At 43.6% G+C, this 13076-nt stretch overlaps 1 protein-coding gene across 1 annotated transcript in view; it reads left to right on the top strand.

Moving 5' to 3' along the window:
* The first annotated feature begins 2440 nt into the window (after positions 1-2440).
* Positions 2441-13076, top strand: part of LOC137414361 (cadherin-13-like) — a 98622-nt gene continuing 87986 nt past the window's right edge. Inside the window, exon 1 of the mRNA XM_068099872.2 lies at positions 2441-2606. Within this exon, the coding sequence (XP_067955973.2) occupies positions 2556-2606 (51 nt within the window). The 5' untranslated portion in view covers positions 2441-2555. The remainder of the gene's footprint in view (positions 2607-13076) is intronic.

Consider the following 13076-nt stretch of genomic DNA (forward strand, 5'->3'; position numbering starts at 1 on the left):
TGATGTTATGACCTATGTTGATCTCAAAAATCGTTGGTGGTTGAATTCAGTTAGCTGATATGAAAATCCTATTCAAATTTCAAATCAATCAGATGAAAATTGAGGATTTTAGAAATTTGAAATTGTTGTTGACCTTTGGCCTATGTTGGCCCTTTTGCCTATGCTGATCTCAAAAATAGTTGGTGGTTGAATTGAGTTCGCTGATATGTAAATCCCATTCAAATTTCAAGTGAATCGGATGAAAATTAAGGATTTTAGAAATTTGAAATTGTTGTTGACCTTTGGCCTATGTTGACCCTTTGGCCTATGCTGATCTCAAAAATAGTTGGTGGTTGAATTGAGTTCGCTGATATGTAAATCCCATTCATATTTCAAGTGAATCGGATGAAAATTAAGGATTTTAGAAATTTGAAATTGTTGTTGACCTTTGGCCTATGTTGACCCTTTGGCCTCTGCTGATCTCAGAAATAGTTGGTGGTTGAATTGAGTTCGCTGATATGTAAATCCCATTGAAATTTCAAGTGAATCGGATGAAAATTAAGGATTTTAGAAATTTGAAATTGTTGTTGACCTTTGGCCTATGTTGACCCTTTGGCCTATGCTGACCTCAAAAATAGTTGGTGGTTGAATTGAGTTCGCTGATATGTAAATCCCATTCAAATTTCAAGTGAATCGGATGAAAATTAAGGATTTTAGAAATTTGAAATTGTTGTTGACCTTTGGCCTATGTTGACCCATTGGCCTATGCTGATCTCAAAAATAGTTGGTGGTTGAATTGAGTTCGCTGATATGTAAATCCCATTCAAATTTCAAGTGAATCGGATGAAAATTAAGGATTTTAGAAATTTGAAATTGTTGTTGACCTTTGGCCTATGTTGACCCTTTGGCCTATGCTGACCTCAAAAATAGTTGGTGGTTGAATTGAGTTCGCTGATATGTAAATCCCATTCAAATTTCAAGTGAATCGGATGAAAATTAAGGATTTTAGAAATTTCAAATTGTTGTTGACCTTTGGCCTATGTTGACCCTTTGGCCTATGCTGATCTCAAAAATAATTGGTGGTTGAATTGAGTTCGCTGATATGTAAATCCCATTCAAATTTCAAGTGAATCGGATGAAAATTAAGGATTTTAGAAATTTGAAATTGTTGTTGACCTTTGGCCTATGTTGACCCTTTGACCTTTTGACCTCAAAAAATATAGGATTTTGTCGGACCAGGAACTCCACCATTTGGTGAAGTTTTGTGAAGATCGGTTTAAAATTGTAACCTGTAGGCAAGTAAAGTGAGTGGACAAACAAACACACACACAAACCGGAGTGATCAACTTGCAAATAAAACATTTTTTTTGTCAAGTACTAATGAATAAGACCAACCAACAAATATACTTGAGACATCTTCGATTTTCACTAGTAATAAATAACCGAAATTGATAACTAGCAGGAAGGAGGTCGGTGATTTCCTATAATTATCATAAAGCTTCTATGTATTATGTACCTACTATGTACGAAGCACAATGTGTAAACATGTGCAAACAACGGTTAATCACCGTGGGGAATGAAGTGCGGTTAACCACCGTGGGAAACGATGTGCGGTTAACCACCGTGGAGAATGAGGTGCGGTTAATCACCATGGGAAACGATGTGCGGTTAACCGCCGTGGGATACGATGTGCGGTTAACCACCGTGGGAAACGATGTGCGGTTAACCACAGTGGGGAACGATGTGCGGTTAACAACCGTGGGACGCAAGGTGCGGTTAACCACCGTGGGAAACGATGTGCGGTTAACCACCGTGGGATACAATGTGCGGTTAACCACCGTGGGATACGATGTGCGGTTAACCACCGTGGGATACGATGTGCGGTTAACCACCGTGGGAAACGATCTGCGGTTAACCACCGTGGGACGCGAGGTGCGGTTAACCACCATGGGAAACGGTGTGCAGTTAACCACCGTGGGAAACGATGTGCGGTTAACCACCGTGGCAAACGAGGTGCGTTTAACCACCGTGGGACGCGAGGTGCGGTTGGCGTTCGGGACGTTTCCTCTTCATCAAAGCAAAATATAACTTCCCCAAGTGGATTAAAAACTCTCACGGACATTTGGTTGATAATATCAGTTGTTTAAATTTGTCATTGTAGATAATGGTTGTTTCACCAAGACCAGTTACTATCCCATTGTATCTGCTAATCAAATGGACCCCTGAACCCAACTCAGCTTTTCTGATAAAATCCATCCTCTCTGCAGTATCCCTCCAATATGGCATCCCTTTAATATTATACCCCATGCCCTGAGTACCCCCTCCCCCCCACCCCCCCTTCTCGTCTTCCCTCTACCCCTCCCACTCCCCATCATATTGAGGCTCCTCCTACTCATATCCCCCACTCAATTTTCCCAACACAGCGATTCTGATCACTTTATCCCCAAGTCCCCTACCTCCCATCCCCGCATTTAGGGCGTGGCCCATCTTGGCCCCACCCCCTCTTCCATCCTCCCGACTTCTCTTCTCACCGGGACCTCAGAACCCGTGGAGCGATTGGCGGCTCAGCAAGCGCAATGATTCCTCGGCCTCGTCCGCGGAGCGTCCTCTCATTTCTCCTGCTCTTGGTAAATTGCACCTGGGCTCACCTTACACCTGGGCTCACCTTGCACCTGGGCTCACCTTGCTCACCTTGCTGTCGTGTTTAGAGCGCACTCATGTCCAGCTCATCCATTCGACACAATTGATTTGCACCACCTTGGTAATCCGATTTGTCATCACCCATGAGCCAAGGGTGTCTCAAAAGGGTTCCACAATGGCTGTGCACAATGATAATTGTGATTATGATTATGAATATATAATGTGTGTACATCAATCAGTGTGGAACAGTTTTTCGTTTGATTTGAGACAATTGAGGAACTACTGATTGTGATTGTGACATCTTGGGTTGTGCTGATGATAATGACGAATATTGTAGTGATCCTGACAATGGCGACAGTATTATTTATGATCATTATAGTGATTGATAAATAATTCAGGATAGTGTGGAAGGTACGTACTCATCTATGAACGATCTTTTCTGAGTTTACCTTCGACATCATTTGTCCGGGTTCGATTCCCGACCCGACTGAAAACCGCTGCCCTGGTATCTCACAGGTATCACACAGGTAAACCTGGTGACAGGTAGACCAGATAGACAGGTGACAGGTAGACAGGTGTATCTCATAGGTAGGGTATCCTTTGGGTATCCCATCTGCCAGAATTCCCTGGTGGACGTTACACATCCAATGATGGCTCTCGAAAATAGTAAGCCATTGTGTGCCTGTACCTGGCCAAGTTGCACGATCCTGTCCCTGATGTGCACGAGGCACCGCATCAGAGGCACAGGGGCAATGATTGCCAGCAGCGGGTCAAATTCTTTACAATAATCGTAATGATTATGATCGTGATGATTATTGGAATGATTATCATAATAATGGCGATGATCATGTTGGTGATTATCATTGTTGTATGACATTTGATACTTCCCGTGACAGTTACGCAATATGATGGTAATTATTATTGATAATCAGCATAATGTATACAATCCCATTTTGCTGAAGGACCAATGTTTGCTCGATCTAATCATAATGATTTGTTCATCAGAGCAAATGAATCTCTTTGTTGTCGTTATTATTGTATTCTCGACAGCCCTTTGTGATTGTCTAAGCTCTAAACAATCAATCCCTTTCCATATTATGGACTGGAAACACAGTATAACAATGGGATTTGAACCTGGGATCCTAGTATCATGAGCTATATCACCTGGGTATAACAATGGGATTTGAACCTGGGATCCCAGTCTGGTGAGCTTAATCACCTGGGTATAACAATGGGATTTGAATCTGGGATCCCAGTCTCATGAGCTCTATCACCTGGGTATAACAATGGGATTTGAATCTGGGATCCCAGTCTCATGAGCTATATCACCTGGGTATAACAATGGGATTTGAACCTGGGCTCCCAGTCTCATGAGCTATATCACCTGGCTATAACTATGGAATTTGAACCTGGGATCCCAGTCTCATGAGCTATATCACCTGGGTATAACAATGGGATTTGAACCTGGGATCCCAGTCTCATGAGCTATATCACCTGGGTATAACAATGGGATTTGAACCTGGGATCCCAGTATCATGAGCTATATCACCTGGGTATAACAATGGGATTTGAACCTGGGATCCCAGTCTCCTGAGCTATATCACCTGGGTATAACAATGGGATTTGAACCTGGGATCCCAGTCTCATGAGCTATATCACCTGGGTATAACAATGGGATTTGAACCTGGGATCCCAGTCTCATGAGCTATATCATCTGGGTATAACAATGGGATTTGAATCTGGGATCCCAGTCTCATGAGCTATATCACCTGGGTATAACAATGGGATTTGAACCTGGGATCCAGGTATCATGAGCTAAATCAACATGGTATAACAATGGGATTTGAACCTGGGATCCCAGTATCATGAGCTATATCACCTGGGTATAACAATGGGATTTGAACCTGGGATCCAGGTATCATGAGCTAAATCAACATGGTATAACAATGGGATTTGAACCTGGGATCCCAGTATCATGAGCTATATCACCTGGGTATAATAATGGGATTTGAACCTGGGATCCCAGTCTCGTCAGCTAAATCAACATGGTCTAACAATGGGATTTGAACCTGGGATCCCAGTCTAGTGAGCTACATCAACATGGTATAACAATGGGATTTGAACCTGAGATCCCAGTCTGGTGAGCTAAATCAACATGGTATAACAATGGGATTTGAACCTGAGATCCCAGTCTGGTGAGCTAAATCAACATGGTATAACAATGGGATTTGAACCTGGGATCCCAGTCTGGTGAGCTAAATCAACATGGTATAACTATGTATTTGAACCTGGGATCCCAGTCTGGTGAGCTAAATCAACATGGTATAACAATGGGATTTGAACCTGAGATCCCAGTCTCATGAGCTAAATCAACGTGGTATAACAATGGGATTTGAACCTGGGATCCCAGTCTAGTGAGCTACATCAACATGGTATAACAATGGGATTTGAACCTGAGATCCCAGTCTGGTGAGCTAAATCAACATGGTATAACAATGGGATTTGAACCTGAGATCCCAGTCTGGTGAGCTAAATCAACATGGTATAACAATGGGATTTGAACCTGGGATCCCAGTCTGGTGAGCTAAATCAACATGGTATAACTATGGATTTGAACCTGGGATCCCAGTCTGGTGAGCTAAATCAACATGGTATAACAATGGGATTTGAACCTGAGATCCCAGTCTGGTGAGCTAAATCAACATGGTATAACAATGGGATTTGAACCTGGGATCCCAGTCTGGTGAGCTAAATCAACATGGTATAACAATGGGATTTGAACCTGGGATCCCAGTCTAGTGAACTATATCACCTGGGTATAACAATGGGATTTGAACCTGGGATCCCAGTATCATGAGTTATATCACCTGGGTATAACAATGGGATTTGAACCTGGGATCCCAGTCCAGTGAACTATATCACCTGGGGAAAACAATGGGATTTGAACCTGGGATCCCAGTATCATGAGCTAAATCAACATGGTATAACAATGGGATTTGAACCTGGGATCCCAGTATCATGAGCTATATCACCTGGGTATAACAATGGGATTTGAACCTGGGATCCCAGTATCATGAGCTATATCACCTGGGTATAATAATGGGATTTGAACCTGGGATCCCAGCCTCGTCACCTAAATCAACATGGTATAACAATGGGATTTGAACCTGGGATCCCAGTCTCATGAGCTAAATCAACGTGGTATAACAATGGGATTTGAACCTGGGATCCCAGTCTAGTGAGCTACATCAACATGGTATAACAATGGGATTTGAACCTGAGATCCCAGTCTGGTGAGCTAAATGAACATGGTATAACAATGGGATTTGAACCTGTGATCCCAGTCTGGTGAGCTAAATCAACATGGTATAACAATGGGATTTGAACCTGAGATCCCAGTCTAGTGAGCTAAATCAACATGGTATAACAATGGGATTTGAACCTGAGATCCCAGTCTGGTGAGCTAAATCAACATGGTATAACAATGGGATTTGAACCTGTGATCCCATTATCATGAGCTAAATCAACATGGTATAACAATGGGATTTGAACCTGAGATCCCAGTCTGGTGAGCTAAATCAACATGGTATAACAATGGGATTTGAACCTGAGATCCCAGTCTGGTGAGCTAAATCAACGTGGTATAACAATGGGATTTGAACCTGTGATCCCAGTCTGGTGAGCTAAATCAACATGGTATAACAATGGGATTTGAACCTGTGATCCCAGTCTGGTGAGCTAAATCAACATGGTATAACTATGGAATTTGAACTGTGATCCCATTATCATGAGCTAAATCAACATGGTATAATTATGGTATTTGAACCTGGGATCCCAGTCTGGTGAGCTAAATCAACATGGTATAACAATGGGATTTGAACCTGTGATCCCAGTCTGGTGAGCTAAATCAACATGGTATAACTATGGTATTTGAACCTGGGATCCCAGTCTGGTGAGCTAAATCAACATGGTATAACAATGGGATTTGAACCTGAGATCCCAGTCTGGTGAGCTAAATCAACATGGTATAACAATGGGATTTGAACCTGTGATCCCAGTCTGGTGAGCTAAATCAACATGGTATAACTATGGTATTTGAACCTGGGATCCCAGTCTGGTGAGCTAAATCAACATGGTATAACAATGGGATTTGAACCTGAGATCCCAGTCTGGTGAGCTAAATCAACATGGTATAACAATGGGATTTGAACCTGAGATCCCAGTCTGGTGAGCTAAATCAACATGGTATAACTATGGTATTTGAACCTGGGATCCCAGTCTCATGAGCTAAATCAACATGGTATAACTATGGTATTTGAACCTGGGATCCCAGTCTCATGAGCTAAATCACCTGGGTATAACAATGGGATTTGAACCTGGGATCCCATTATTGTGGGCCACGTGCCAACATTGCAGAAATCCAAAAAGCCTCACGTGACCTTTAGTATCTTTCGTTGCAATTTCCTGATTGAAACTCATGTCAGTGCCACAAAGCTTCGTCAATCACAGATTTATGTGATGTTATCAGAATGATACGTGTTATATCAATTTGGTAGGTGTGTAGATATGTGTCTGATTCGTTCAATTTGGTCATCACCTGTAAAGTGTGTTGTTCCTGTAAGGTGTAAGGTGTAGAAAGAGTCTCTCCCATTTCTATTCATCAAGTTCCGTAAATGCATGCAAGCTTAAAGGTTCACACGTGTACTGGCTCATGGATTGTGCTCACAGCTCACGGATAGTTGTTGTGTTTACACCATGGTATAATTACATCCCGTTGCTTACACCACCAATCCTCCCATTCCTTACAACAACCAATTGCTTACAGCATCAATGTTTACACCATCCCGTTGCTTACACCATCACTCCTCCAATTCCTTACAACAATCAGTTGCTTACACCATCACTGCATACACCACCCCAAGCTTACACAAAGCATTCCTTACATCACCCAGTTGCTTACACCATCACAATTTTATTGCTTACACCATCACTGCATGCACCATCCAAGAGCTTACACAATCACTGCTCACATAACCTCATTGCTTACATTATCACATTCCATTGCTTACACCAGCACTGCTTACATCATCACTGCTTTGACAATATATTTGCTTACACCATTACTGCATACACCATCCCAGAGCTTACACAATCACTGCTTACATCACCCCGTTGCTAACATCATAACATTCCATTGCTTACACCATCACTGCTGACATCATCACTGCTTTGACCATCTCTTTGCTTATATCATCACTGCTTTGACTATCTCTTTGCTTACATCATCAGTGCTTTGACCATCTATTTGCTTACACCATCACTGCTTACACCATCACTGCTTTGACCAGCTATTTGCTTACACCATCACTGCATACACCATTCAAGAGCTTACACAACCACTGCTCACATCACCCAATTGCTTACAGCATCACATTCCATTGCTTACACCATCAATGCTTACATCATCAGTGCTTTTACCATCTCTTTGCTTACATCATCACTGCCTTGACCATCTCTTTGCTTACATCATCAGTGCTTTGACCATCTCTTTGCTTACATCATCACTGCTTTGACCATCTATTTGCTTACATTATCACTGCTTTGACCATCTTTGCTTACATTATCACTGCTTTGACCATCTATTTGCTTACACCATCACTGCATACACCATTCAAGAGCTTACACAACCACTGCTCACATCACCCAATTGCTTACAGCATCACATTCCATTGCTTACACCATCAATGCTTACATCATCAGTGCTTTTACCATCTCTTTGCTTACATCATCACTGCCTTGACCATCTCTTTGCTTACATCATCAGTGCTTTGACCATCTATTTGCTTACACCATCACTGCTTTGACCATCACTCACCATCATCACGGCTCACGTCTTACACTTTACGACTTGCAGCCCACGACGAAAACATTCCATGAGATTTGACGAGAACTCTGTGAGGATGTTCAGGGATGGTCCAGTGCTCACGTCACATGACTTACAAGACAGGCTCAGTTTGTTGCTGGAATAAAAGATAACGTTTCACATTATCTATAATTTTCAGGACTGTAAGTCCACAGCTGCCTTGGGAATTCTCCCTCTGACCGCCACGAAAGCTCAGGATCTCTTTGTTTTGCTGAGTCTCATTTTACCCACAGATCTTGAAGCTGGCTGCATATACTTGAGTGGTCTCTTAGTTAGTATAAGCCATTGTGGACGTCGTCCCATGATCATGATGTAAAGCAGTGCTTTCTCAATGTTAATTATGAGCTCAAATTTTAAAATATCCCAATGAAAATAAATTAAATTCGAACAACATCGCATTTTTCCATCACTGAATGGTTATATGACTTTATAGAATACTAGTGGGGCGTGCTTACAGACTGTAAGCAGATACTGCATGCTTGCAGTCCATTCTATGTGCAGACATAGTAAATATAAGCTCAGGAAACAGATCACGCATGCGCATATTGGTGTAAGGTAATATTTTTTACTCCGTCCCCCTGCCTGGCAATCAAACAAAATTGAAAATCATTCCAAGCAGGAAACTTGCTGTTTTTAAGGACATTATAAAGGACACAAACAACACGCAGGAAGAACTAATCGATAAAACTTGTTAGATAGGATGATGTAAAAGACGCTGCACCAACAGCGGTAAATTCCAGAATTTATTTATTTGTACGATTTTTGTTTTATTTAAATTTAATTATATATATGAGCGGGCTAACCCCCGCTCTAGCAGGGAAAATGGCCTTAAAATGCATGTTGTTTGTTGTTGTTTGTATATGAACACTGCAGAACACAAGTCACCTTATTGTCACTTCCAAAATCCTTCCTTTTTGCAGTACTTGGACGTTTTAAATAAGGTGACGTATAAGACTGCTTCAATAGCGCTAAACTTCGAGAATTTTTTCAAACATTCTTTAAAATCATTATTTTATTTCAATTGAAGTATCAAAGGCAGGGGCAAAGCACCCCCTGCCCCCTTTATATGAGGGATCGGCTCTCTGTATGCAGCTTTTACATACAACAACAACAACAACATGCATTTTAAGGCCATTTTCCCTGCTAGAGCGGGGGTTAGCCTTGCGGTCCCCATGACAATCTTCTCCATCTTGCCCTATTTTCTGCATCTCTCCTTGTTAACCCCCTTGCCGCATTTCTTCTTCCACTATCTTTAGCCAAGGCTTTCTCGGTCTTCCCCGTCTTCTACTTCCTTCTACATTCATTTCCATCACTCTTCTTAACCAGTCACTTTCATCCTTCCTCAACACATGACCAAACCATCTCAACTTGTTCCTCTTCACAGCATCAATCACAGGCTCTATTCCCATTATCTTTCGCAATTCATCATTTGTCTTCCTCTCTCTCAACGATACTCCGCACATCCATCGAACCATTCGCATTTCCACCCTTTCCAACCTTCGTTGCTGCTCTACGTTCATTACCCATGTCTCGCTCCCAGAAATCATAACACTTCTCACACATGCAGCATACACCTTTCCCTTCAGCTTCAACGACACTCCCCTCCTCATCAGCATGCCACTCAGTTCCCGAAACTTTTTCCATGCACATCTCACTCGAGCAACCGTTGCCGAGTCTGATCCACCTTCTCCATTCAGCATGTCTCCTAGGTAGCAAAATGTTTTCACACCTTCCAGCTTCACGCCGTCTCCAAGATCCAACTCAACATTTCCTCCATCTGCAGCTCCCTCTGTGCACACCTTACATTTGAATGTAGCTGCCACACTGGTTAATGACCCTCTCAGACCACTACATTTTTGTTGAACCCACTCAGCGCACATTGTACATTGAATGGAATTCACTCCGACACCCTTCGTGCACACAGCACACGGCCACTTCCCAGTTCTTTCCACCGCACCACATGCTTTACCACTTGCCATCACCTTCGTCTTTCCGATATTCACCTTCAGACCTTTTGTCTCCATACATTCCTTCCACTTGTTCATCTTTTCCTTCAGTCCATCCATACTTTCCGCAATCAACACCAGATCATCTGCATACAACAACTCCCACGGTAAACCCTCCTTTACGTTCTGAGCCAGCACCTCCATCACAGCTACAAATAGTAATGGACTTAGTACCGACCCCTGATGCACTCCCACCTTCACCTCAAACTCACCACTGTTCCCGTCCTTCGTCCTTACAGCTGTGCGCGCTCTTTTGTACATTGACATCACTACTCTGATCAACCATTCCTCCACTCCTAACTTCCTCATTGCCCATGTCAATACTTTGGGTGAAACCCTATCGAATGCTTTTTCCAGATCAACAAACCCAAGAAACAACTTCTTCCTCTTCTCCATGTACTTCTCCTGCAACTGCCTCACAATAAAAAGCGCGTCTGTCATCCCACTTCCTGGCATAAATCCAAACTGCATTTTGTCGACCTTCACTTTCTTCCTTATCCTCCTCTCCAACACCCTTTCCAATACCTTCATTCCATGCTCCAATAACTTTATCGCATGGTACGAGCCACTCTCTAGAGGGTCACCTTTCCCCTTGTATAGAGGGACGAGGTACTCAGTTCCCAATCCACTGGAATGTGGCCTTCTTTCACCGCCAGATTACAGATCTCTGTCATTCTCTTCACACCCCAACTTCCTGCTGCCTTCAACATATCTCCCACAACTCCCGTCGGCCCTCCCGCTTTTCTACTCTTCATTGCTTTTATCGCTTCCTCAACTTCCTTCTCAGTTATCTTCTCTGCCAGTCCTAAAACTGGGTTACTCTCTATGCTGCCATCCCATTCATTCTCTGTATTCAACAGCATTTCCATATACTGTATCTTTTCCATCTTCCTTTAATTCCATCTGGGTCCACAACGATTTGTCCCACTTCATCCTTCAAGCAACTCACCCCCATCACATCACACCTCTCTTTCGCTATCTGCTTTGCAATCCTGAATACTGCTCTCTGATCCTCTTCCGAATCCAAGCGTTCTCCGAACATTTTCCTACATGACTCCTGTGCCTTTGCTACCTCTTTCTTTGCAGCCTTCTTGGCTGCCTTATAACTTTCATGCTCTGCTGTTTCTGCTCCCGTACCCTTCGCCTTCTGCCACTCCTTGAACTTCTTCCTCTTCTCGTTAACCCTCTTTCCAACTTCATCATCCCACCACCATGTTTCCGAGTGCCTCGGTGGTCCTTTTGTCCATCCACATACCTCACCAACGGCTCCCAAGAGACTAGCTTTCATTGACATCCAACCACTTTCAAGCTCAACCACATCATCCTCTACCCTACTCAGCCTCTCTTTTAATGCCTCCCTTACTGTCACCTCTTTCAACCTCCACACCTTCATTCTCGGTTGGTACTTCACCCGCCGAGCTCTCCTCGCACCTTTCACCCTTATGTCGCAGACAACCAAGTGGTGCTGTGAAACAGCCTCCTCCCCCGGGATCACCTTTGTGTCCCGGAGGTGCCCGCTATCTCGCCTACGTACCATCAGGTAGTCAACGGTTGTCGTCGACCAACCTGACATGTATGTAACAAGCTTATTATCCTCTTTCTGGAACTGAGTATTACAAATCAACAAATCAGCTCCATCAGCAAACTCCAAAATCCTTTCACCTTCTCCATTTCTCACACCATATCCGTTACCCCCATGAACTCCCTCAAAAGCATCCATACTCCTTCCCACATGTCCATTTAGGTCTCCTCCAACCACAACAACTTCCTCATCTTTCACGTTTTCAATCAGCTTCTCTATCGCATACCAGAACTTGTCCTTCTCTTCATCTCTCCGACCAACCTGCGGAGCATATCCCGAGATGACGTTCACCAAGAGCTTTCCAATCATCATTTTCACCATCGTCAACCTATCACTCACTCTAGTCACACTCACTACACTGTCTACAAACTCCTCAGAAAACAGGGCACCAACACCATTCACGCCCTCCTGGCACCCTTGCCACACAAACTTGTATTTCTGACCCTGCCTACCCTTCACCATTCTCACACCACTTCCCTTCCATTTCGTCTCTTGCACACAACATATGTCCACTCTTCTTCTGACCAATACTTCCACCACTTCTCCTGATCTCCCTGTCATTGTCCCTATATTCCATGTCCCAAACCTCAGAAACCGATCTCTACTTCGGGCTGGACCCTGCCCATATGTAGTTGTAATTATTGTCATGGTTCTTTTTTTTGAGACAATGTTTTTATGGCCGCATGCCCTTCCTGACGCCAACCATCTTGGTCGTCTCTTATGACATGCAGGGTTACGGTGTACCTATTCTAATCCAGGGTACGCACTGGGAAACATTTAAAACATGGAAATTCTGGGGAGGGAGGGGGAGGGGGGGGGGTGGGGGGTGGATGGGGGACGGGGGCATCACGGCTGCGGGGGCCCCGTCAGCACCACGCCACGGCGGCCCGGTCAGCACCACACCACGTCGGCCCGGTCAGCACCCCACCACGTCGGCCGGTCAGCA

This window comes from Myxine glutinosa, chromosome 9, assembly GCF_964187855.1.
Source record: "Myxine glutinosa chromosome 9, kmMyxGlut1.1, whole genome shotgun sequence".
Classification (NCBI taxonomy): domain Eukaryota; kingdom Metazoa; phylum Chordata; class Myxini; order Myxiniformes; family Myxinidae; genus Myxine; species Myxine glutinosa.